Below are 24917 nucleotides of genomic sequence, written 5' to 3' on the forward strand. Positions count from 1 at the left end.
TACATGAACTAAGTTAAAAGGAAACAGGTTTTATGATGTAATTAGACAGAGGTTTAAGCTGAAACAAGTATTTCTGAAAAAGTCCAAAATCAACAAGTCCCAGAAGCCAATTGGTGAGTTTACAAACTGCAAAAATCAGCAACAGCCAAATTAGTGTTTCTACAAGAGGTATCCATTGTGTTCTATTCTGTGCAGTTAGCGGACCATACAATCTGAAAATTTAACTAGAAAACCATAACCATATACTGAAGTGGTATTCAAATGATTAAATTAGATTTCAAGCAGTCAGCACATAGTTTACTTTAGAGACATTAGACTGCGCACAGTTCTTTGGGCTGCAAGCCCAACAGTATGCATATCTCAGCAACAAGAGCAAAGCAGATGTATGCTAATTCTTTAACCATATTTCTTAATTTGTAGGAAAAAACAGATTTTACATTTATGCATTTCTCATGAAACAAGACAAACATAAAGATGTGCTCTGGATGATGTCAATGCTCTGGACGGTGTCAACTAATAGGGAAATTATTAGACAGGCATTTCACCACATATATATGTTGAAAAGATCTTAACTAGTAAAAAAAAAATCATAAATGATCTGCCCTTTATATCTACAGAAATAAGAATTAGCTTCAGCTAAAGTTTCTCCCCGAAAGCAATATAAGTATAGCATTTACAAGAACTACAGACATGAAATAAATATCACAGACATCAAACTCAGTAGCTAATATTTCAACTGCAAAGCTTAACAAGACTCTGAGCAACGAATCTAAATTCAGATTTTTTCCTGTATAGTTGTTGAAATTGAATGGCAGACAGAAAAGAACACAAAATGAATAAAAAAGCAGCAGATCTGTTACTCTCCTGAAATAGTATCCTCTTGTTGGATGTTTTTTAAGTGAGGATGAAGCTTGGGCCTCAGCCTATAGACAGCTGTATAACTTCTGCGGGTTGCTGAGTTAACCTCTTAATTCTGTTATAAAGCTAAGTGGATTTTCATGGATGAACTATAAAGTCCAAACCACCTCAGAGATTTAAGAACAATTGCAACGGAGGATGATCCCAACCAACCAAAGCTTTGTTTGGCTATAATCTCTAACGGTAAAGGTTAAACAAAATGACAACTACCAGTAGTCCTTGCAAGAACAGATTCCTTCTCTGAAATGGTGGAAACGAGATCGATCTCTTACAATAATCTCTCTCCCATAAGCTTTGGAGATCGCCTTCAGAGCAGAATGACAATCCTCACAAGTTCTTAAATTCTTTACTATACGAATACTAGTTCCAGGCACAGTTGTCATCAATCCAAAAGCAACAGCTAGCTTCTCACTGTGCCAAGCCACTGCTTGCACTTTCTCTTCCTCGCTTAAATCAAATGAAACCTGAGTGGTATTAGCAACATACCCGACAAGGCTAGCTCTTTCTAGAATCTCATGCAACTTCTCCCGAATCTCTGCAATTTGTAAGTGCAACTTATCAGCAACTCGAAACTCATGTACAACACCATTCACCTCAATCCAACTATGCCCAATGTCCAATTGATTCTCTCTATGTCCAATTAACTTCCTTATTTGAGTAACTCTTTCCCATCTACCTAGAGAAGCATACAAGTTAGAAAGTAGCACCTCACCTCTGCTTTGACCATAAACGTCGTGTTCCTTGATATGAGTTATTATGCGTTCTCCAAGATCTACATCACGATGAACTCTACAAGCACTAAGCAATGCCCTCCATATGACAATATCAGGGTTCACATGCATACTTTTGGCAACATGAAAAGCCTTCTCCAAGTAGCCAGCACGCCCAAGCAAATCAATGTAACAGCCATAATGCTCAATTTTGGGTTCAATCCCGAAATTGCTTTCCATGTTAGCAAAAACTGAAGAGCCCTCGTCAACTAAACCAGAATGGCTACATCCATTCAGAACCCCCAAAATAGTGACTTCATTTGGTTTAACATTTTTAGTTAACATTTTATTAAATACACGTAAAGCATCCCTACCAAGTCCATGAATGGATAACCCTGTTATCAAACTCGTAAAGTTGTGGACATCAGGTACAGAAATCTCATCAAATACTCTTATTGAAAGGTCAATCCTGCCACACTTTGCATACATGTCAATCAGAGCAGTACTAATATTTGAACCAACAAAAATATTATTCTTATCTACATAAGCATGAATCCATTTGCCTTGATCCAAAGCCCCAAGATGAGCACAAGCAGAGAGAGCACAGACTAGAACAGCCTCATTAGGCTTGACCTTGCATTCACCATCACACAGCATTTCACGGAAGTACTTGAGGGCTTCAAGATATCTTCTACATCCAACAAAACCTGAAATTAAAACAGCCCAAGACACGTCATTACGCACCGGCATTTCTAGAAAGGCCTGACATGCTTTGGTCATCTCCCCATTCTTTGCATATCCGCAAACCAAACTAGTCCATGAGAACACATCTCTCTGTGACATTTCATCAAAAACTTTACAGGCGTCACCCATTTTCCCAAAAACAGCATACAAGTTGACCACAGAATTTCCCACGTACAAATCCGATATATACCCATTTTTCATAATCATCCCATGAACAATTTCACCATACACAATCGACATCTGGTGAGAACAAGAAGTGATCACAAAATTGAATGTATACCTATCAGGAAAAACCCGAAAAGGAGAGTGCTCAAAAGTGATCATTTGGTTAAAAAGATTGAACGGTTCTGTCGAATTTTGAAGTTTTGAGTATGCCCTGATCATCAGATTCCATAACAGAGTTGGTGGTGAAGGCAAAGGGTAATGGTTGAATAAGGCTCTAGCACCATCCAGATTGTTAATGTTGAGATAACAGTGAATCAGAGAGTCAACCAAAGCAGCCTTTCCTGAGAGTGAATTGGTAATTATTTTAGCATGAATTTGACTAAGTTGAGAGAGCGGTGGGCGTCTCTTTAGGAGACTAGAGAGTGATTTAGCGGTCACATAGTATTGCATTGGTTGGTTTGAATATATGGCGGGAAGTCGGTTGATGAAAAAGAACGGTTATGTCAGAAAGAAAACTCATTCTCAGGGGGCTTGGGGGGTCTTTATCTCTTAGCAGCGGGGCACCCCTGTGGGGTTTTCTATCCCACATCGGTAATGGGGGGGTTGGGGTTTAGGTTTATAAGTCCCTCACAGGACTCCAAAAGTTACCGGCTTTTGGAGTTACTGTGGGGAGTTAGGTTTATTTGCCAAAAATTCTTACTTTCGTAAGAAAATGTCAGAAAAAAAAAGTATTGGTTTTAAGAGTTTGGGATAATGCTATTCTTTGCCCATAAAAAGGATCAATCCTTACTATACAAATATGATTTGAATTTAAACACTAAACTTTGTATATATAGCTTGCATGTAAACCCCATAAATATATACACTAAAGTGTATAAAAGATTTATCCAAAAAAAAAAGTAAAGTTAGAAATCGAAACAAATTAAAAAATAGTCCGCTTCTTTGATTTTAGAGATTCCTTTGCTCGTACCTATCAATGACAAATGTGATAATTTTCAGTGGCTCTGTGTAGATGGACTCATTTTGTCATTTGGTGCTTATGCTCTTGGGTGATAGCTATGCTTCATGATCCATCAACCATTGATAAATATTGAAGCAAGGAACATTTATCATTGAAAAGTGTAACACTAAAAATGTCACAGGATGTATACACAATCCTATAAGGTACATTTACGAATTAGGGTTATTATCACTTTACCCCCTTAACGTTTGGTACTGCTAACAATTTCCCCTTAACGTTATTTTTTAGCCATTTTACCTCCAAGACTAACGGTCAAATTTAACGGAATTTGTTGATTAAAGTAAAAAGGCAAGTTTAGCCCTAAAAGTTATTATCATTTTGCCCCATAAACTATTGCCTCATTATCAATTTACCCCATAGAGTTATTTTTTAGGCAATTTATCCCACCATTAAACTAATTTAACAAGTTAAAAAATTTTAGAGAAAGTACCCTCCTCTTTGTATAATAAAACAATGAAAAATTTAAAGTGGCTTTTTTCATCTTTAGTATCAATAAAAAAAGTCAAAGTATTAATCTCTTTCTTCTTGGCAATCTTTTTAATATTAAAACAAATAGAAAGATTGGAAGAGAGAGAGAGAGAGAGATTAATTTTTTTAAAATACAAATAAGAAAGAATTAATACTTTTATTATTTTAAAATTATTTTACTTTACTATTTACCACTAGATTTCAATTCTAATTCCAACAATCTTAAATTAATACGATAATATTTTCTGTCTCCTTCTTTCTTATCTCTTTTTCTTTTCCTAGTATTAATAAGTGTGAAAAAAGAAATTTGAGAAAATCCTTTTATTTTTATATTTTTTGGATCTCTTAAAGTGAAAAAAAGAAGAAAATCCTTTCTTTTCTGTCTCCTTTTTTCCTATCTCTTTTTCTTTTCATAGTATTAATAAGTGTGAAGAAAGAAATTTGATCAAATCCTTTTTTTTTTATATTTTCGGATCTCTTCAAGTGAAAAAACGAAAAATAATCATTGCAACTTTTTTATTTTTAATTATATATATAAAAGGGTCAATATATTTAAAATTTTTTAACCATACCAATTAGATTAACGATAAAGTAAAATGCCTAGAAAATAATGTTAGGAATTAAAGTGATTATATCACTATAATTTAAAAGAATAAAGTAATAATAACAATATAGTAATGCTAGAATAAAAGGGTATTTTTGTCCAAAATTTCTTAATATGTTGAGTTGAATTACTTATGGGAGTAAAGTAACTAAAAGATAACGTTAGAGGGTAAATTGATAGTAATAATATTGTTAAAGGAGGTAAAGTGATAATAGCCCTTACGAATTATATAGGAATTGTAAAGTTCGCATTTAACACAAGAGGCTCAAGGCAATTTACCCTTTCTTTTAACAATCATACTTCATTCTGTTCGAAAGGAATATACTGCTCCTAGCATTGACACAAGGTTCATCTTCGGCATTGTCACAAATGCGCAGTGGCACATATATGCAGTAATATTCACCAGTTTGTTCTTTAGAATCAGTCCAAGTATTATGTCCTAACTCGTAAGTAGTTGAAATTACTTATGAAATAAATTTTTTGCCTTATGAAATAAATTTTTTTTTGAAGTTTTTTGTTCTTATGTCATGAGCCCTTTTAAAATTTCTGAATTACATATATTCTTTTTTGAGTTCAAGAGAAACTCTAAAGTCTAGACCTTATAATAGAGGGATACGAGGTGTTAAAAGTTGTCCCTACTAGTTGAGTTGGATTTTGGAACTGATTTAGTTTTTGAATTCTAGCTGTTATTGTAATTATGGATAATTCAAGTATCTAAATTCCTGCATTAGAGCAAAGAACTATATAAGTTTAGTTAAGAACTATCTATGAACTATATAAGTTGGTTAGTTAAACAAGTGCAAGCTCTACATCAACTAAAATCTTGGAATGTCCGTTGATTTCCTCGTGTCCAAATGACGCCAAAAGTGAATTAGGGACTGTTTGGTGAAGGAGTTTTTTGCCAAGTTTTTTAATAATAACCTCAAAAAACTTCTCAGCACTTTAAAACACACACTTTAAAACACACCAAAAAAAAACACATCCGATCCTCAGCCCTTTTACCATATCTCACCTTAAAAATTTGACACCTGTAACAACTCAAAAAACTTCTCAAAAATTTTAAAATGCACACTTTAAAATACCTAAAAACACAAAAAAAAAAAAAAACAAATCCTATCCTTAGCCCTCTTAAGGAGCCCCTTACCAGCTCTCACCCTAAAAATTTGACACCTATAACAACTCACATGATTTCATTAACCCAACACATGATTTCAGTAATCCAATCCTATCTCGAAACCTATTTGGCTATTCCCTCCTGTTGAATAGTACAAAACCCAGTCAATGCATCAATGATCCAACTGATGAGAAATCACATCAAACAAAAATCTATAAATCCTAAATCCATAATCAGAATTGTTCTCAACCCTTTCAGCATTTGATGTTTTCCGTCACTTTTTACAACCTTTTTTTTTAATTTGTATATTTGTGATTGATTTGGAATTCCAAAAAACCACTCTCAAGCAACTGTGATTTACTTGACTTGGAATTCTAAAAAATCCCTACTCCTATTATGAAAAAAAATTTGTTTGTAGATGTCAAATTTGTTATAAATGTTAAATTTTTAGGATGAGACCCGATAAGGAGACTCCTTAAGGAGACTGAGGATCAGATGCGAAAAACTACCTTCATTCCTTTCTTCTTCTTTCTCCTCCACCTCAACCTACCACCATCTCCGCCGTCGGCCGACACTTCCCCCGGCAACGGCACCGATTCCTTTTTCTTTTCTTTTCTTTTCCTTTCCCCTTTCCTTCTCCTCCTCCCCTCTTCTTAAGGATGGCAACGCAGGCCCCCGCCCCGCGGGGGGCTATTGGGGCAGGGGCCGGGGGGGGGAATTTTTCCCCCGTTTAAAAAAAATAAAGATATATATATGTACATAATTATATATACAATATTTAATTTAATTAGTTATAAATTTATAATAATGATATTATTAGTTATATGTATCATTTAATGTATATTAGTATATGTAATATAATTGATATTATCAATTATATTACTAATTATACATGTCTATTAATAAAAATTATTAATTATTTATACTAAATTTATTAATACATTTATATTAAATTCCTAACTACACTTAATACAATAACATTTTTTTCTAAAAAAATCACAATAATAATTTAGTGATTGTATTTGTATCAAAAGTGAAAAATTGATTATTTTAGTTATATTTGTTTTATCATATTAGATTGTATTCAAATAACTTTTATTTAATTATTTTTATGAGTTTCAATTGTGAAATTACAATGAATAATAATTTGGTGATGTGTTGATATTTTAGTACTTAATTATTTGCTAAAATTTAATTATAATGAAATTATATAACAAAATTATTTTAACCCCACGGGTGCCCCCGCGGGGGAAGTGGGGCAGGGGATGGGGTGGGGGCGGGGGGAATTAATAGGCAATGGGGCTGGCGGTGGGGGAGGGGTCCCCTGCCCCAACCCCACCCCATTGCCACCCTTACCTCTTCTCTTCTCCTCCTCCTTACTCTTCCCCTCTCCCCCGCTATCGCCTCCCCCCTCTCTTGCTCGGCCACCCTTCCCTTCTCTCTCGTTCCCAGCACGACTAGATCTAGTTGCGTTTGGGGAGGGGGAGGGTGGCCGGGGAGGGAGGAGGGAGGGAGAAGAAAAAAAAGTTTCTCCTGCCGGTGCCGGCGATGGCGATTGGTTAGTGGGGAGGGAGGGAGAAGAAAATTATGGTGGGATGGGGGAGAGAAAGAAGGAGAAGGGAAGGAACGAGAGAGAGAGAAAACAAAAAAGTTTCTATCGCCGATTGTCGAAGAAAGTGTCAGTGACGGCAGTCGATCAGTGGGGAGGGGGGAGAAGAAGATTGCATTGGGGTGGGAGAGAAGAAGAGGAAAGGAAAGAAAGAGGAAAAGAAAAAAAAAGAGAGAGAGAGAGAAAAAGAAAGTTTTTTTTTTCGTAAAGAAAAACTTTTACACACTTCAAAAAGTTTTTATACAAATTCTACAGTAAATCACACTAAAGTTTTGGACAAATACTCAAAAAACTCGTACCAAACAAGGCCTTAGTTGCACCTAAAACTTCTTGCCTTAATTCGTTTTCTTCAATTTTGAATTGATTCGTAGCTAGGCTAGAAAAGGATTACCAAATTTCAGTTTTTGACTTGATTGCTTGCTTGAGTTGTGCATCACAAACTAAAAGAACAGTTTAGTGACTTGCATACATTTTTTGTACATGAGTTATGTTCAATATCAGTTCTTACATTTCTAAAGTTCGGTAATTTAAATTGCCCAAACCAATTTTTAAATACAGAAACAGTCATCCTTTTTTCTCCTCATCTATTTTATTCTTAGCATCTTCAATTATTGATCTGCTGCTTAATTAAATCCTTAGTACTCGGCAAAACATGTAAGTTTTTGTGTCAGCAAGAAATTAATGTTTTATATGCTCTAAGAAGAGAATTACTTTCTCATTTTAATGTTTTAAATTCTCACGTTTATGCTGAAATATATACACAACTTTTTTTTAGCTAAAAAAAATGGCCTAAACGAAGATTGATCAGATTAAGCTTTGAATTTGCAGATACGTAACCAAATTTTTAATAGTTAAATTTCAGAATTGAATCCACCATGCACTTATAAGATGCAAATCATAAGTTTTTAATGTCCAACGAGAACTATATGTTCAACATCTGATATGTTCAATATCTGTTGCAAAATCCATCTTCTTCTTTTTTTCGAGAGTTTCTTTTAATCAACAAGGGCCAAAAGCTAGAATTCATATATATACCCAAAAAAATTCCCTAAATTATCACAAAAATTAATGTCTAGTCCACAATTTTTGAACTCCACTTTCACCATCATAAATAAATCATTAAGGATTGGTGTTGCCCAAGTTTGTGTAAAGTTTGTTATTAAAATTGTTCATGTGGAATTTGACATGCTATGATTCAGTTAAGCACATATTTATAATTTGTATCCATTTCCTAAAGACCTAAATCTAAGAAAAATATTCACCATGTGCTTATAAGATAAAAATCTCCAAAAAAAAATAAAAAATTAAGGCATTAGAAAAGCATACTGCATCAAAATCTTTAAAAGCAACCTCCCTAAAAACTGAAAACTGTAAACAATCTCTCTTTCAGATGTGTTAGCGTCAATGGTTAAGGTATCTATTACCCATGAATATATCCCTACTCAGATTTACCAGCAGAAGAAACACCAAAGGCATGTGACAAATGTTCAAATGTTCCACTCAACTTTATTTTCAATTAATTTTTATTTATGCATTTATTCAATTTCTAAATTTTGCAAGACTGTAAAACTAGAAAAACTGAATTCAAGCATCTAAAATTTGAGAATCATAAAATAAACAAACTGAAAGGATCAAAAGTGTTTGAACTCAAAGAACTTCGTCTTGATGTCAATTTAGATATCTTTTAGCCCATAGTTAGAGAATCTTACGGCCAAGTTTGTAATGAGTGTGATTACACTTTAGGGACAATTTTAGAAACCTCCATCGAAGTTTCTAACAATTTCACCTAGTACCGTTGAAGTTTGCAATATTGCATTTACTTTTCTTGGCCCTACAAAATGACCATAATAGCCTTAACATATTAATGTTTTTCATGTAATAAAACAATTCGCTCCTAATCTTGTTCATATGAATGCATCACATAATTTGACATTTAATGGAAACAAAAATAAAATTTACTCGTAAAATAACCAATTATGTCCTAAATACAATTTTAACATATTACAAATTAATTTTAGTTTTGATTGGAGGATCTAGAGATGAATAAAAGAAGATGTAAATTGAAGGGTTAAAAAGGATAGTGCCGGTATTGATACTCCAACATTCGAGGGATAGGTTCTTATATTAACGGAGTTATTGAAATTTTTTGAATTCAATGTGATTTTTTTAAACTTCAATTGAGGTTTTAGAATTTAGGGATTGATGGTGATAGTGATCATGGTGATAATGGTATTAATTTGAAATATGGTAATATAAAAGGTTTAAAATAATAGCGATTATTATTGAAAGTGGATTTGAAATTTTGTGCATGTTCCATATTTTTTAAATAATTTTATAAAAAGGTAAAATAAACTTCACAATTTCATAAGGACATTCTGGGTTATTCATTCAAAATTTTGACTATTAAATAATTTTTGTTACTAAAATGGTAAACTCAAGAGAGAAATGTGTAATTTTTCAAATCACAATAGAACTTGGTGAAATTGTTAGAAACCTCCCTTGAGGTTTCTGAAATTATCCCTGTACTCTATTGAACCTTCTAAGAATTAAATTGTGTACGAAGACCCTCTCCAGAGGGTATCTATCTATACAGGAATTGACATCTTCAGAAATTTAGCCTATTAGTCTTGCATCCGCCTGCAAGAAATTCTGCAAGCAAGTTGAAAAACTGAAATCAGGTGCCCTTGGAAGTTGACCACCTACATTCCTAATACAACCTGAGGTAGAAGAAAAGAATGAACTACGAACATAGAGAATAATGGCTTTGAAACACCAAACGGCTAGCTTAACCTTTTAAGCACCTAAGCATATACTGATGCAATCAATTAAGCCAAAGTAGGCAGACCACAACAGACACTTCAATTACCTTGAATAGCAACAATCAAATATGGAAAAATGGAAGCATGCTGCCTGCTCCAGCACTAACGTATATCAGATATAAGCAGTCACGTTAAAAAAGAGTTATGATTATAATTTTATGCAAAAGATCTGTTGTTCCTAATGAACAGTGCTGCAACTATAGTGTAAATCACCACAATTGGGCAAGGCAAAAAATCACCAGTATGGTGATGCCACAACCTAAAGCAATACAACCAGTTCTCTTCCTGTCAATTCCGAGACTCACGAGCTTCTGAACCTTAATTCCCTTCTCGATAAGACATCTCGCGGAACCTAGCAATTGCCTTCTTTTGAATCAGAGTTCTGTAGCTATCTCCAGCCTGCACTTCAAGGATTGGATCGACCTTCTTAGGCTGACTTCCAAGTCCTGCTCTACCATCCATCGCTTGTGTTTGAACAGGCTCCACCATACCACTCCCATCCCTTCCGAGACCCTGCCAAGTAGATCAACAAAATAGAAACCAAACAGAGTCCCCAGCTTTAAGTCAGATCCCTGAACACAGGTAAATAGCCAACCTGCCACTAGGTCCACAGAGATCAAACGTTGTACATCTCAGATTTAGTACTACAAAAATGAGCTGGCATGCCAATGGACTGCTAAGCATTAAATCTAGAGACTCAGCAGAGAGAATAAGGTCAGAAACATTGCGCTAAATCTGTTTTGGCTACACAGTTGTTTTCAACTTCAATAAAAATGAAAATGAGGTTTATGATTAATCCATGAGTGAAAAGTCAGAAATTGTACCGAGCCTTCATTCCAGCCCATGCTGCGAAGCATACGGTTCCCAACATTGTTCTCATCAAGTGCCCTGTCAGCTGTTATCACATCATAACTCTGACTACTACCATCTGTTGCACCACGTCCGCCCCCAACACCAGGGGGAAATGGCATTGAATCTAAAGCACCCCTTCTTAGCGTTGAGTCTCGATCTTGAAAATCCGAACAGCAAACAAGAACATAGATATCTCACATGTCAATAGAGATCCAAAGAGATAATTCAGCAATCGACCACTGGAATCTTTACCCTTTTTTCGGTTGTCTTTCTAAATTAGATGAGACGGTAGGAGCAGAATATTTCAATTGAATCCACCAATAGTATAACTAAATCCCATCTTAAATCAACCAGCAATAATACAACACTATAAACACCCTAAACCACCCAAAAAAAAACAAATCTGGTATGATTTTATACTATAGGCATAGGAAAATTTGAGTACTAATATTACAAAAGATGCATCAACATTCAAAAGTGAGCTTACTCGAATCCCCAGCCCCAAGTTGTGAAAGATCTTCTCCAAGTGAAGAAGATGAACCATACAAGCTCCTGCGCTCAGCCGCACGATCCCTATATGTAGTCTGTTCCTTATTCAGAAGAGGAGTTTGTTGTGGCATCTCCGAGAACCTTCTTTTACCACTTACAGCAGGGACCGCTGATGCATAAGAACCCAATGCTGATGCATCTGTTCTAAAGGGTGTTGGAGTCGAAGAAGCATCTATGTTTGTTAATTGAGATGAAACTGCAGTAGATGCAACAGCTTGCAAAGGCGTCAAAGAAGTCCCTGAAGATCCTGTATACAGAGTATCAGACTTGATAACACCCATCCCAGAGCCCCTAATCACCCCTTTTAGGGTTCCACCAGAGCTGCTGCTGACAGACCGCGGCCTATCCTCAGATTCCCCATCAGTTTGAATTCCAGAGTTTACGGCAAATCCTGAAGTGGTTGTAGCATTCTCCTTGGTAATAACAGGCTCAGCTTTGAATCTATTCTTTGCAGATGACCCAACTGAGCCTGCTCTATCTTCTGATAATGCAGAAGGCAGGTTCTCATCGAGAGCCACACGTGGAGCTTGACCTTCGTTACTCCTTTGTTTCCACATTGTCAACACATTATTCATCTTCTTCTTGTTAGCCAGTATACTGCTCTTTGAAGCAAGCCTTATTTCTTTAGATTTCTCTTTCTCTTTCTTCTCTGCAGCTATTGCAGCACTGGCAGCAGCCTGGATAGCATCAGGAAGAGAAGCAGCCTTCTCATTTGCTGTTATCGTGGCTGCTGGTGCAGATATTACTACTTTTCTATTACTTGAACCCTCAGAGGTCTTGGAAGCTTCGCTTTGCTTTTCAGCTGTTGCATCATTCTGATTATTACAAGGTACATATTGCTGAGTCTGATTATCGTATGAATACCAGATCCCATTATTACCATCATAGTACAGTCCTGCAAGTTCAAATATTACAAACATTAAGGTGGCAACAACAAACAACAAGAGTTTTCTGGGTGCACAATCACAAGAATTAGAGCAGAGCCACTAAAATCTCAGATACCTAAAGTCAGGTAATTGAGTTAATATCAACCAAGAAAAGGACAAACAAAAACACAAAATAAATTGGCACACCCAAATTAAGGTAAAACAGGCATACCCGAATTCCCATCATAATAGAATCCAGAGGCAGCATCATAATAGTAACCAGAAGCTTCATCCCACACGAAACCAGATTGCGGTGCTGGTGCATTAGTTTGACCTGCAACTCCACCATCTTGCTCTTGCCCACCACCACCAGCAGATTGTTTATCATCAGGATTGTATTCTTTTGGGGCCCATCCAACTGCATCATACTGAAAATGCAATGGAGCACACATAAGCAGACTAATAATATATGCTTCAAGTATCAAACTTATACCTAGCTACAAATTTTCATGCCTAATACACACATGCATGCCAAACATTCTGGCTCTACAGACATGGAGACAATAAACAAAAATTTGTGGCCGACCTTCCAGTGGTCAAGAAAAAAACAATTCTTGGATAAAATAGATAAACCAATTCTTAGCTATTCAATATTATATGAAAGACAGGTCTCTACTTCTAATAGCACGTGAAATATACAACATATGACAGGAAGACACACCTGTTGGGCAAAAGTTGCTGCTTCAATTGCAGCAGCAGCAAGACTACTGGATTGAGAAGCACCAGATGCACCTGATCCAGGTCCTAGAATACTTTTGGCATATGCAACTCGAAGAATTTGCCCATTCTTCTCTAGAGTAGTACCGTTTGTTGCCTCAAGGGCCTTGGTAGCATCCTCAACCTGAAGGCAAGAACTTAGAATAGTAAATACCACAGCCATGACATCATCAATATTCCCCTTTAATGAAAAACATTATCACTGCCCATTTATTCCCAGACACTGTAATTGTCAATGAAAACAAAGATGATCCAAAAAATCTACACATATGGGTAAAATTACTTGGGTGTTGGAGACTTTTTGTATTCCCTCATGGGGAAAGGAACAAGATGCAGAAGACTCATAGGGGACCAACATGCGACAATAAAGACTTCATTGCCTATAATAATGAGCAACCTCTTCCTCAAAGACCCAAAAAAAAAAAAAAAGTTGAAAAACTAAATGAACAATTCAGCCCCCTTCTTTTCTGCAAAATTAGTTGGGCCTTTTCCTCTCTTTACTTCCTATACCCAGTGATCGTTGTCCATGTTTCAAAAGGGAAAAGATCAAAATCTGCTGCTCTTGTAGTGTCAAAGGTCCATAAAAACAACAATTATCTAGCCTGTAATATGTGAAACTGATCCGATATAACTTCAATAATAATTGTGCCTAACACACTTCATTAGCCTTTTGCAGATCCAATTCTGAATCTAATACACAAGAAGATATTATCATTTTGCTTCTTTGCCTTCATGGAGAATAAGGAGGCCAAACCGAAGCAGAGAAGTTTGCTCACTTGCTGGGATATTTTAAGAATAAGTTGTTCTTGATTGCAAGTTCTCCCCATCCCCCCCAACTATTCAATACAATTTACTTCAAAATCACGCGAAAAATCTACAAAAGAAATTCCTTGGGTGGTCTAAGTTGTACTGAATAAACAGAAGGAAACTTACAGAATAAAAATGCACAAAAGCAAATCCCCTAGAAACATGTGTAAATTTGTCCCTCACAAGTCGGAGATCCTGCATTACAAAATCAACCCACATTCTAAGCTGAGGCAGGGAGAGAGAAAAAAAGAAGACAAGAAATTAACGTTAAGAGTAAGCTCACAGCAGTTTACAAAAGAATTACCTTTATAGGAGCATGCTTTGAAAATTCATAACGAAGCATTTCCTCATCAGCATTTTCATCCAATCCCCGGACAACCAAAACATGGGTAGGGCCTGCCAACACATCAACTTAGACCGCTTTTGAAATGGAAATAATTGATGTTAATTCAACAGGTAACACTAACCTGCTTCACCTCTTTTCCCAAGAGGAGTGGGATTTGATGATGCCATATCAGCTGGGGGTGCATCATCTGTTCTTGGTTCATTACACTGCCACCACCAGTAGGAAACATTTGACCAAAGAATAATTCAGTACCAGTAAATATTCCAACGTAACCGAAACAACTCCTGTTACTTTGGAACAGAAAGCAGTTCCAATTTCTTAACCAAACATCACAAATACATTTAGAAAAGCACATCAGTATTTAATGCCAATACACTTCACATCTACTAATGACACTTCCATTCAGATGCCACAACAGGTGCATACAAATTCATCATTTATCATAACTACCAATCACTAGTTGGAAAGAAACTTGAGATAAAGCACTTCAACAACATAAACCGGGCAAAGTCAAAACCACAAAACATGCCGCCCAGGAGACAATGTACCTGAAAGCAGGATGTTCGGCGTGCAAAATTGACACAGCCACAGATGGTGCACATCCAGTCAGATGGTATTGTTACACTCCGGTAGTTACCATGACCTGACCTTGATGAATTTTCAAATCCAAGAGGACCACTTGATCCCCCTGTCGGTTTACTACTGCACATAAAGACACCGAAATTCACAATTTTTGGAAGACTACATTGGCAAGAAAGAAATCAAGAGGGGGGGGGGGGGGGAATGCAGACACAAAAACATCATCATGGCACTTCACTATAATATTCAAATGAATAAAGAACAGATTTGTGTCCCCTCATTGGTGTTCAATGGCCAATATACACAATAAAGAAGCTAAAAATATGACAAAGGAAACATTTCAACAGCCTAAGGACAAATGCGTAAGAAGCGTGGGACAAAACATGTAAAGCTCTTGAATATATAAACTTACATTTCTTTCATGAATCAAGGCCCTGTTTGGCAAAGGAATTTTGGCCAAGTTTTTCTACAAGTTTTTTAACAACTTTAGCTACAGTAACCTCAAAAAACTCCTCAAAATTTTTAAACTACACACTTCAAAATACCCAAAAACACACAAAAAAATTTCCCTTCCTCCTCCTCCTCCTTCCCCCACCTCAACCCACCACCACCTCCGCCACCGGACAAGACCAGCTGGCGCCAGCAGCCACCTCTTTTTTTTTTTCTCTTCTCCCTCTCCCCCCCGCCACCCTCCCCCTCCCCTTCTGCTCGATCTGGTTGCGCAACCAGATCGCGCCCCTGGGGGGGGGAGGGTGGTTGGGGAGGGAGAGGGGGAGAAGGGAGGGAGAAGAGGGGGAGAGAGAAAAAGCAAAAAAAAAAAAAAAGAAATGTTGCTGCTGCTTGAGGTTCCGGTGGGGTAGGGAGAGGGGGAGGAGGAAGGGAGAAGAAGAATAGAGGAGAGGAAAGAAAAGGAAAAAGAAAGAAAGAAAAAAGAAAAAGAAAGAGAAAAAGAAAGAAAGAAAAAGACAAGAAAAAAAGTTTGTCATCTTAAAATTTTTTCTACAAATTCTACAGTAAGTTACACTAAAGTTTTACGCAAACACCCAAAAAATTCATTTGCCAAACGGGGCCAAATTCCAAAAAGTAAAATTTGAAGTCCACGTTGTGCAAAGCAAATGCAACAAAAAGTGTGTTAAATTTCAAACATATTGTACTTCTATCAAACTCTATGAACTGCATAGGTAAAAGAGGACTGATAAAATATATCACTGCTAGTTTTACATTCAAGAATTCATCAAATGCAGCATACAAATCAGAACATTATCCTCTCGGTTCAGATTAATTAATTTTCTCCCTCAATAGAAACACTAACAAGTCAGTAATAATCAAACTCTAGCATCAAGTAGAAGACAGTACACATCCAACAATTTATATGGCAAAAAACAAAAATACAGTAGATATTTACCTGTACTCAAAGAAAAGCTTTCTACCATCCACAACAAGGCCATCATCTCCAAGCTTGTCCATCATCGCTTGTGCAGCACCCTATTTGACAACAATAAGCTTCCATTTTTCTTTCAAAAAGTACAACACTAGATGTATATAATAAGGTATGAAACCAGTACCACAGCAGGGAAGTCTATAAAAGCAAATCCACGAGAGATGCCAGAATTTCGTTCTTTGATCACACGGACATGGCGAAGAGGTCCCCATTCAGCCTAATATATCAGTAAAACAATAAATAGATGCCTGGCACAAATTTTACCATTCCAAGAAACAATAATAAACACTCGATGTCAAGGTAAGAATATAGTACAAGTATCTGGTACAAATCTTCCTCCGTTGTCTTCTGAGAGAGACCCTTGACAACTACAGTAGCTGAAGGAGCCTACAGAACAAAATGATAGATGCTAAATGACAGACCAAAGAGAACTGGAATGCTACTGAAAGAAAGGAGAATTGACAAATCTATGCATACCACAGAATAGTGGTGTTTATCATCACGATCCCTCCGCCTCTCACTTCTCTCATATCGACTATCATCATAACTCTCCTCCCTATGACTTCGACCATGACTTCGACCTCGAGGAGATCGTGACCTTGGCCGATCATCCCGACCATGAGACCTAGACCGAGAACGCTCATGCTTCTTGTATGGACTCTGATCCCTTTCACGACTCAAATCTCTTTTATCACGCTCACGGTCACGGGAATTATGCCTTCGCCAATTACCATCTCTCCTACTTCCTCGCTCATAATCAGAATCATAACTGTGCCTACCATAATCATAATCTCGCTCTCGGCTATTTTCCCTGCTTTGGTGGGGAACACGAGTTCTGTAATCATAATCATCATACATGTAATCATCACGATCACGTCCACCGTACCGAGAAGGCCTGTCAAACCCATGATCATGGTAGTGGTCAGTGTTACGAGAATCCATATCGTATGGATCAGCATATGCCTTTTCATGCCTCCTAGAATCCCTCTCAAGGGGATACTCATCTTCATAGGCTCTCTTCCTTGTTTGATGCCAGAGACTAACAGACGGTGGTGGATAATTCTCCCTTTCCAATACATCCCGGTGGAAGGCACTCCTTGAATAAACACTGTCCCTTGAAAATCTTTCATCTACAAACCTCCTCTCATCATAAGAACCACCAACCCTGCCAACGTTACATGAGGCAATGGCAAATGGAAGAAAGGAAGATGTATAAAAGCATCAAAACAGTTTATGTAGCTACATGAAGGCACAGGCATTAAAAGACCAACAAAAGGAATTTTTTAAATGTATCACCTATGGAAAGAGTTAACCAACACGCATGAAGCAACATATTGCAATAATCTAATAACAGCCATAAAAAGCTACATGAGTGTCCACATGAAGAGCATCAGTCAAAACTCACCGAAAGTTTGGCTCATTTACCGGACCATAACCCTCCAAAGCCTGTAAATTCAAGAGAATAAGTTACATCAGCAAACAATCATTTTACAAGGCGGGCAAATCCATTCCATATCCTCATTGTCCAAGGCTTTCTCTAATTGTTCTTTAAGGATGAGATGCCGGAAAAAATGGACAATCACATGAGCATAATTTCTGTTTATCATCCCATATATGTGATTAAGAAGGAAACCACAATTACGCTGTTATTTTCCCATCCTTGATGAAGACCATAGCGACCATGATCCATTTCTCCCAAGACCCGTGAACGTTACCCCTGCAAAGCTCTTGACGATCTTTCAGAAGTATCAGGAGCAAGGTGACTGAAATCTTTTCCTGTAATTGATGCACAAACAGATATAGTCACACCGAAAGGAACCCAGAAACAATCTTCATGACTTGGCCTTTTCCTTTAATTGGACTCTCAATATCAAACTCCTTCTAGGAAATCCCCCTTCAAAACCTCTAAAGCACAAACAAAAGATCTTGAAGGGCAAAGCATCAAACAGGAGAGAAATAACACCATCTTCTTTTAAATGTCCTAACATTCTCAACAACAGAATTCAATAGCTCACAAATTTGTAACATGTAAGAACAAAGACACTCTGACAATCACTTGGCAACTCCGGTTTCTAAATTTATAAGATTCTAAGCCGATAACAGTCTTCAGATAAGATCAAAGTTCATCAACAAAAAGTAAATAACTGAAATCAATTACTAAGGTCCAATATGCACAGCCTGAAACCAAGTCTACAAAATCCTTGCTTTGGAACGCACCCAACATCATCCATGCAACAGAAATAAAAATTCAAACCCGATTATAAAATCAACTTTGACATCATTTCCATACAAAGGACTAAATCCACATTTATAATACTAACCAGATAATAATGTCATCTTCATTGTGTAGGAGTTTCTTCAAAGCCTAGGATGTTAGGGAGGATAACTCAATCCTTATGATTAGCCTAAGAACTTTATCTAGATTTTCAGTTATCAAATTCTAGCATCAAGTTTGTTCAGCATTTGTTCCCAATATAAACCAGGAGCTAGGAATGTGTTTAGCATTTTACTCCTTAAAAAGAATGCAATACAAAGGAATAAGCAGGCCGATGTCCAACTCCACAGCTTTCAATCACGGGCTTTGACAGAACGTACAACTTTAAACAGGACATATAAACGATGACAAAACCCTAGATTTCTGAGAATTAAGGGGCGTGTAGGGATGGGGAAAAAGAAAAAAAGGAAAACTTTTTCCAAAATCTTACGCTGAAACCCTTCCAATTCAGGCATTCAATTGACGAAGCAACTTCTCCGAGTCGGAGCAAAAATTGCGTTCTTCACCGCCCAATTCAAAGGACTTAATCAATTATGCGAACTCTCCGAAATCGAACACGAATTGATAAGCTGAATCGGAGGGAAACTAGTAGTTTTTCGACCACAAAGAGAACTTTTATCGTGAGGAAATTGGGGAAATTTGAGAGAGGTGAAGAATAGAAAACCCTAGATAGAAAAATTTGATGAGATGACGAAATAGGAAATTTGACGAGAGCTGTTGTGGCAAGAGAAGACAGGATAGTTAGTGTATGATTCAGGTGCACCATATTACTGTGGGCCTGACTGCTTGTGTGCGACTGAGCTAATTCATTTTCTGGAGGAGCCCAAGTGCATTATGATTTAAGGGATGATAATTCTAAACACGACTTGAACCTAATATCAAATTAGCAGGTATAGATTTACTCTTCACAAACTCGAGTCAAAATCAGGTAAGATCCGAAAAATTCACTAAACAAGCGGGTCCAAATCAAGTCAAACACGGATTGACTCATTTAATATGTAAGGTTATAATTTAATAAATAAATTAGAGGCATAAAATAAATAAAAAGTGTAACCAATGCAATAAATTAGTATAACGAGAACGGAATCATGAATATTACCAAAAACTAGATATTTTATTTATGAAAGTGTCGTAATTTTATTTTTGTTCATGATTTTTTTTGTACAAAAAAGAAAACAAAAAATTACTACGGGCACCATATACGAAATCTAGAATTAGGCTGCAATTTTCTATATTTTTATGGAAACTCCATTATAAAAAAGTCCACTATACTACCAAGGTCACAAGGCCAAAAAAAAAGTTAAACAAACAACTTATTTAGATCGAGTTTGGGTAATATGCGAAATTAGCGTGTCGTGTTTAGATCCAAAAAGTTGACTCATTTAATTTTTTGAGTTGTGTTCAGGTTAACGTGTTATTCAGGATACTTGGGTCTCAATCCGACCTACCAACCTGCAACCTGACTTGATTGACACCCCTAGTTACGAATTTAGAAGTGTTTTTAAACAAATTATTATAGTTATATATTATAAAAACCTTTGTTGATATATTTTGGAATGTTTTTTTGAGAACTTACTTCTGAATCACTCACATTTATCTCCCCTGTATTTTGATCAAATTACCAATAGATCCCTTGACCTTTGGAATATAACAATCACATTCCCTTGAATTTCACATTTTTATAGCATACAAGCCTTTTCCATTAGTAAACTAATGGTTGTTAGTCCCGATCATTTAAAAAAAATAGTCTGAAAAGCCAATATAAGCCTTACATATGAACGAAGGATCAGTAACAAACCAAAAGACGAAAAAAGGGATCTAGAACTTACCCATACATTGGTTGAGTAAAGCAGTAGGCTACAAGCTAGGAGAGGTTAGAAAGGGAAGTGGTCATTTTCCCACGAGGAGGAAAGGAAGGAAGACATATGAAAATTTTGACAAAAATTGACATCTCAAAACCATTGATAAGGGGAACTACAATGAGGCTAAACGACACATAACATTGAGTTGAGTTCAAATATGAAAGTGTCCTGACTTTTGATACAAGTGTGGAATTATAAGTCATAGGGACAAGAACAGTAAAATAGAGAGTCATGAACATAATCAAAGAGAAGACCAAATTGGGGCTTGGATGAGAGTTGGAAATATCATGGTATCCCGCCTCAGAAGTAAGGTAAGAGGTGTGAAAATCAACACGGAAAAGGAAGCAACAAACACAAAATTAATCACAAATGCTAACAAAAACCTGCTCATAATAGGAAAAGAAGACTTGAATAACAGTAATAGGATCAATCAGGATAAAAGAACTAACACCAGGAGTGTGTTTGGACAGTGCATTATTTACGATGATTGTTTGTTGACATATGTGCAACGCTAAAATACTAAATAATCATTTGGATAGCGGCAAATTATTCCAAATAGTTGTTTAGACAGCACAAATGATTATTTAGTTTCTTGTTGACTTTTGGGATGCATAACCAAGTTGATTAGTACTTTCACGGCAGGATTACTACTATGCATTCTAGGACAAATGGTATGAAACAAAAATACAATCGGAAAAATCATGCTAAACCATCGATAAAGTTAGACGACATACATGGCACTCTATTCATATACAAATACAGATGGCTATTATTCCTACTAAATAGAAGTTCTTCAGCACATATCACATCCCATTTAAAAACCACAATAGCAAAACAAATGTTGCAAGCTGCAACATGGGTTGAATAGTACGACAACTGCTACCAACTTGCTAGCGCCTTCTTTTATGATGTGTTCCATACATTTCATTTGCAATTAAGTCCCGCAATGACTTTCATGTCGCAACCTTAGGTCAGACTGTTATTTAATGGCTGAATATTTGGCCTTGGGACACCTACGTCTTCAGCCTCCAAGTCAATATTCTCTTACTCGTAGAATTGAAAGTGAGAGTCACTCAATTGGTTCAGTCTAAGAAAATTGTGCAGTGTACAACAAGCTATAACAACACTTACACAACATAGGAAAAGGTGATAAGCATTGCAGCACTTGTGGAGAAGGAGTAGAAACCTGGGAGCATTTATTCTTTCAGTGCAAATATGTAAAGAAAGTGTGGAAACTATCTCTAGTAAATTGAGAAGGACTTACTAATCTTTAGTGTAACTTCTGGAGGTGGTGGGAAAAAATAATAGAAGCAAGAGATGGACCAAATAGAGAAGAACGTATGGAACTAATAGCAAATATTCTCTGGCAAATCTGAAAATCTAGAAACAAGGTCAAGTTCAATGAAGAAAAAACAGATGAATTGCTTTGTGCACAGAAAGCACAGATGGATTGGTTGGAGTTCAAGAAAGTTGAGGAAGAATCAAAGAGGGAGTGCATTGCTAAAGCAACTCAAGCTCAACTAAATACAAAATGGCAGCCACCAATTGAAGGAATTTATAGAATTAACACTGATACTGCAATCTCAACATAGATGGCTAGAACAGGCAAAGAAATAGTTGCAAGGAGCTGCAAAGGGGAAATAATTAAAGCTTAGACAATAGAAAAAGAGAAAAAGGAGATCCATTGATTAAAGAAGTACTGGCAGTCCGAATTGCCTTGCAATTTGGAAGGGAATCAAGATAAAGAAAGATAGAGATCCAATCTGATTGTGAGCAATTGATAGATAAAATCAAAGCTCAAAACTACAAAGATAGTGTGAGGACTCGCAAATTTACCTATTTTAAACTTTTATTACTAGTATATTTAAATATTTAATTGCTTGTTTGCTCCGAATATTTTATTCCAACCCTTTTGGACCCAATTACATGGAACTATGATTTACATATATTTTTAAAATGACTCGTTACAAAATTTAATTTTTGGAAAGCTCGTTAGTGAGAATAGTGAATATGCGTTTGGAGGTAATAATCGGTTCGAGGGTACAGTGAGTTTGGAGATTGAAGACTTATACATTAGTTTTAAAATAGGTAATTTTATGTTTAAATACTCAAGTATTAGTTAGTAATAGTATCGTTACGAGAATTTCTTAGAAATTGCACTTTCTCACGCACAAGTCGGAAGTACGCGTTTTCGCGCGCGCGATTAATTGAGGGACTTTGGACATTTATTTTTAGACTATTAAGAGTGAATATTAATAGTATCAATGGAAGTGCATTAGAGGTTTAGTGCACAAGTGAAACAAACCCGAGAGGAAACGAGCACGAATCGCGGGCGTACGCGCACTATTTCTAGTTGACTTTTGAAGTAATTTGGGTCACAAATACTTAAGCTTCTCAAGGAAGTTTCACCATCAGCAAAACACTCTCGCTCCCTTTGCTCTTGCTGGCTGAAATACCATAGGAGGAAGAGGACCAAAACTCTTCATCATCTTGCTTCATCTCTTGCTCATTTCACCTCAAATTCCTATCACACCTTGCAAATAATTTGGAGATCATCTTGGGTTAGGAAAGGAGCTTTATTCTCACGGTTTCTTAGAGCTAAAGAGGGCCAAAAATTTCTGGTTTAATACCATCTAGGAGGTAATGATGATCCAACCCTTGAATCTTAGCTTTTGTAAGTTAAATTGCACTTAGAAGTTTGTAGCTTCATATGGGTAGTTTTGGATTATTGGAAATTATGTGAGTGGGCTCTATGAAATCCCACAATGGACTTGATGATCTGATTTGATGAGTTTGGATGTTATTTGTGTTGATTGAGTGTTAATCTAGTAGATTTAAGTTGAAAGAGTAAAAAGAAAATCAAAGGAAGTGATGCATGTTGAAGGGCCGAATCTGCCCTGTCTTTGCCGCGCCTCTCGGTGCAATTTTTTTGTGGTCCAATTGACATGATTTCAGTGTATATATGTTTTATAGGTTGTCTAGAAAGTTTCCACCAAAAATCACTTGAATTGGTTGGGGAAAAGTTGTGTTTTCGAAAATTTTTCATGACTGGAAAACGTGTCCAGAGTTGCTCTGGCAGTGATTTCAAATGACTATAACTCTTTACTCCGACATCGAAATCGAGTGCCGTTTGTGGTATTAGAAACTAGACACTTCCAGTTTTCCAACGGTATAAAATGCATCCCTTGATTCCACTTGAGTGGACCGTACCAGCCTTTCAAAATTACCCATCATGTTTCTCGGCTGTGATAGGAAGCCTGTTATGTACTGCGAATTGTTGCTTGAAAATGAGTTAGTTATGAATAGAATTTTAAAATGATTCCTTCTGTAAAATTGTAGCCTTATGAATCTAGTTTCCAATGCCACCAACCACACTCAATTCCAAGTTGAATTGAGTGAGTTGTGGCCGAATTTTGAAACTATCTCAGTGATGGAAAACCCTCTTTTGGCTAGTTGAATGCCTTAATTTGGATTGAGATTTGTTATTTTGAAATTTTTGGTGTTAACCACCTACCAAATGTATCTTGGATGTTTATTAGACCTTGTCTTCATAATTGAACCATGTTTGAGATAATTTCATTGACCCAAAAGTTAGAAAAGGGAAAACGGAAGTACAAGGCAGATTTGCCTTGTAAATTCTTGGAATTTTAGTGACTTTGTTAACTAACTTCCCGTACGAATTTTTATATGAAATTTGACAGAGGAATAGCCCTTATATGGTTGGGTAATACTACCAAATTTGGTGCCATTCCAAGTCCATTTTAATATCTAACCAAAGTCTCAAAGTTCATGTTTTAAATCTGGAAAACCCTTGTGCAGTGAGAAATTTTCAGCAAACTTGAGCTGCTATATCTTGATGCTCAAAACTCCGACTCTTGTTCCATTTGTTGTGTTTTAAACTTTGATTGCAACTCTAATTGAGTTTCAAATTTTAGAGGTTAGTTCACATTCTATGAATTTTGCAAAATTTCCAAAATTGGCCAAAAACCAATCTCGAAACTGTCTTGGTATTCCAAAATGGCAACTTGAAGCCGAAATTTGAATATTTTTCATTTGGAATCATGAAAAAGTGCCTTCTAGGAACTTTTAGTATTCTAGAAGTAGTTTCCAATGGTATCAAGTTTTTCAATTTTGGACTTTCAGAGAGCGAGTTATGATTTTTCAAAAAATGCCCTCAAATTCGATATTTCTTGACCAATTTAGAAAATTTTCGCGCGGGAAAATTTTCAAAAAATCCGGCCGTATATCTAGCCAGTTCTTGGCCAGATAGTTGGCCGGATTGGTAGTGAAAGTTGAAAAAAAAAATTTTTGGATCCCTCTCTGCCTTGAATCCGGCCAACAATCCGACCGGATATCCGGCCAATTCTTGGCTGGATTGTGACGTGGCTCCT

General features: G+C 36.5%; 2 protein-coding genes across 5 annotated transcripts; both read right to left on the reverse strand.

The window, feature by feature from the left end:
- Nucleotides 1-654: 654 nt before the first annotated feature.
- Nucleotides 655-2987, reverse strand: LOC113769131 (pentatricopeptide repeat-containing protein At3g62890-like). Its single transcript, XM_027313606.1, has one exon. The coding sequence runs from the start codon at nt 2985-2987 to the stop codon at nt 1125-1127; it is 1863 nt and encodes a 620-aa protein (XP_027169407.1). The 3' UTR covers nt 655-1124.
- A 7254-nt stretch (nt 2988-10241) lies between these two features.
- LOC113767543 (SUPPRESSOR OF ABI3-5) lies at nt 10242-19369 on the reverse strand. Of its 4 annotated transcripts, none has more exons than XM_027311670.1 (16): nt 19095-19368; nt 18032-18165; nt 17795-17835; nt 16867-17554; nt 16705-16776; nt 16514-16606; nt 16354-16433; nt 14918-15068; nt 14491-14575; nt 14328-14419; nt 14150-14218; nt 13161-13340; nt 12672-12867; nt 11512-12468; nt 10997-11181; nt 10242-10685 (listed from the first exon to the last, which is right to left on the reverse strand). In XM_027311670.1, exons 2-16 carry the CDS (start codon nt 18077-18079, stop codon nt 10491-10493), a joined length of 3132 nt encoding a protein of 1043 aa, XP_027167471.1. In that variant the 5' UTR covers nt 18080-18165; nt 19095-19368; the 3' UTR covers nt 10242-10490. The 4 variants fall into 4 exon arrangements, with proteins under 4 accessions (XP_027167471.1, XP_027167468.1, XP_027167470.1 ...); XM_027311667.1 differs by having other exon boundaries at nt 14918-15071; XM_027311669.1 differs by having other exon boundaries at nt 14918-15071; nt 18032-18294.
- Nucleotides 19370-24917: the final 5548 nt, after the last annotated feature.

The sequence above is a fragment of the Coffea eugenioides genome, chromosome 4, assembly GCF_003713205.1.
Source record: "Coffea eugenioides isolate CCC68of chromosome 4, Ceug_1.0, whole genome shotgun sequence".
Taxonomy (NCBI): domain Eukaryota; kingdom Viridiplantae; phylum Streptophyta; class Magnoliopsida; order Gentianales; family Rubiaceae; genus Coffea; species Coffea eugenioides.